The sequence below is a fragment of the Chiloscyllium plagiosum genome, chromosome 11, assembly GCF_004010195.1.
Source record: "Chiloscyllium plagiosum isolate BGI_BamShark_2017 chromosome 11, ASM401019v2, whole genome shotgun sequence".
NCBI lineage: Eukaryota > Metazoa > Chordata > Chondrichthyes > Orectolobiformes > Hemiscylliidae > Chiloscyllium > Chiloscyllium plagiosum.
The window spans coordinates 2,135,177-2,137,942 of NC_057720.1; the positions used below are offsets into that span (position 1 = coordinate 2,135,177).

The 2,766-nt window shown below is 43.7% G+C and overlaps 1 protein-coding gene across 1 annotated transcript in view; it reads left to right on the forward strand.

Annotated features, from left to right (window-relative positions):
* Positions 1–2,766, forward strand: part of acadm (acyl-CoA dehydrogenase medium chain) — a 55,150-nt gene extending 52,384 nt beyond the window's left edge. Inside the window, exon 12 of the mRNA XM_043700066.1 lies at positions 2,413–2,766. Within this exon, the coding sequence (XP_043556001.1) occupies positions 2,413–2,484 (72 nt within the window). The 3' untranslated portion in view covers positions 2,485–2,766. The remainder of the gene's footprint in view (positions 1–2,412) is intronic.

A 2,766-nucleotide genomic window follows, 5' to 3' on the forward strand; every position in this document is an offset into this window, starting at 1 on the left:
ATATACATACATCCCTCATATATACATAAAATAATAACAGAAAACAACCCCAAGGGGGGGGAGAAAATCAAATCCCTCTCCCCACCCCCCATGATAATATTAAACAGTCAGGTAAGAAAAAAGAAAAAAAAGGGGGGGATATAAACCAAAGCGAGCGGAAAGGCAAACCAACATCCATTATCTCTTATAGTTTATCTAAGAGAGTCCAAGAATTCCTTAGCCTTTTCTGGCGATCCTTCATGGTTAAAGCGTAGCGTCGCTGGGTAGCATAAGGAGTACTGAATATTTAAGTCCCTTAAACGCTTCTTCGCTTCATCAAATGCCTTCCTCTTTCGGACCAGAACTGGGGAAAAGTCCTGGAAAACATGATCTTGGATCCTTTATAGATCATAGCTTGGGGGTCTTTTCCAAGATTTCTAGAAGCTTCTAGGAGTATCTGCCTCTCCCTATAGCTCTGCAGCCGGAACAGGACCAGGCGTGGGCGCTGGTTCGATCCGGGCCTGCGTATTGCGACCCGGTAGGCCCATTCTACCCTGACCTGGCCTGATCCCGCTTCCAGATTTAAAAGCTGTGGCAGCCACTTCTCGAGGAATGCTGTAAGCTGGCCTTCCTCTTCCCGTTCGGGAAGGCCCAGCAAATGAATATTTTTTCGACGACCTCGATTATCGAGGTCGTCAATGTGATTCTCTAAGTTCCGGACTCGCTGTTCGAGAGTCCGGACCCGATCCACGGCCAATTGCACGGTAGTTTCGGAGGTCGCGGCTTTAGCTCCGCCCCTCCGACTCAGCGCTCGATTTCCTGGATGTCTCGGTCGTGCTTTTGCCGTGCGGCCAAGAGTGAGTCCCATCGATTTCGGGATTCTTCGATAAAAGCATCAATCTTCGCATCCAGTTTGGAGATCATTTCCACAAGGCTTGTCACTGTAGGTAAGTCCCCCGGGGCGGCTGTGGACGCCTCAGCTGCAGCTGGAGAGGGTGGGGGAGGGGTTCCTGCTTGCTGAGAGCTGCGGGCTCCCTTCCCTTTGGTCATTTTTACTAAATATTAGATTGTTTAAATTTAGTACTAAGCAACTAATTAAATTAAACAGCTATTATAAATGATTTGGTGAGTGTGGTGGGGGTGGGTGACGCACTTTACCCAAGTCTTGGGAGGAGCACTATAGACTCAGACTTGCTGGGTCGCTGTCATCTTGGATCCCCACCGTATGCCTTCTTAACAACCCTATCAGCCTGGGTGGTAACTTTCAGGGATCTGTGCACCTGGACACCAAGATCTCTCAGCTCATTTACACTATGAAGAATCTTACCATTAGCCCAGTACTCTGCGTGCCTGTTACTCCTTCCAATATTTAACCCTCAAGCAGTGTCATTTTAAAGCCATTTTCTGCTCATTTATCTCACTACACATTTATGGCTGCAGGTTTTCTGATATTAAAATGATATCAAACTCTTACAGCCACATTTCTGAAGGTTGTGCAATCTCCTTTCTCTTTAATGCCACAGTTTGAGCTGTGAGCTGTAGTCAGATGTTTTCTTACGCGCTGTTTAACGCAAAGAGTCCTTTTGACATTTGCCTGACCTCTGTCAGGTTTTGTTTCTGACTTGAATGCTTCAGTGGCTGAACATTGAGTGCCTCTCTCTTGGTGAAGTCTCAGTTACTGGGGTTTAAATGAGCACGTGTGACTCAGTGAGCATGAGCATTGCATTGTTATGTCAGAGTGAATCAGACAAGCTCGTAGTGATGGAGTCTGCAATACATCACCGACATCAGGCTCTACCCCTGCTAGTTTCTGTTTTATTTCTATTTTTCATACAAGTCTTTCAAACTCTGCTGGCCTTGTTCATCTCTCATCCTGTCACTGACACTTAGTTTGACAATGCATTGATTTTTTTTTAAAAAAGATTCCTTCCCAACTTTAGTCTGCTCACCAACTTCTGTAACCTATGTCCCTCTCTGATCTCTCTGCTCCTCTAATTGGAATCTCCTACTCATCCCTGATTTTAATGCATGAACCATTCGTGGCCATGGTTTCAGCTATATGATCCCTAAGCTCTGGAATCCACCCCTATCCCCACTCCACCCTGCACCCAATCCCTGTGTGTGTCTCATTCTTGAAAGCTTTGCTTAAAACTCTCTACTTTGATCAAATTTTAGTCACCTGCCCAACTACCACGTCGTGGAGCTTGGTATGAGATTTTGAGTGGACTGTTTGGGGATCTTTATTATATTAAAGGTGCTGTGTAAATGCAAGTTATATATAATGGTTTATTGCTATTTATACATGAAGTCATAATGGCAGCAGCTATTTCTTATGTGGCAAATTAATTTAGTTTTGATTGTTTCTGTTACATGTACAAACTAAATCATGCTGCAATTTCTGATTACATTTTTTAAATCCAACAACTTTTCCAGATCTATGAAGGCACTGCTCAGATCCAGAGAATGATCATTGCACGGCAACACATTGAGAAATACGAGCAGTGAAGGATCTGTCTGTGCACATCATCTAAATGCTTCACAATGCAATTCTGATTCCTAGACTTCCACCACCTGAACTCATGTTTCTTTCTATGCACTTGGGAGAAGGATTAGAGTTTACTTTTCTTGAGAACAGAACCTCTTTTTGTATCTATAACAGTTTCTGAAAGTGTCGCAAAAGTTTACAGTGATGGGGCACTCGAGTGATTTTGGAATTAAGTGAACTGTAATCGAACAAAACAAGATGAACAAGTAAAGAGCTAATAATAAAGAAACACTTCAGCTAAA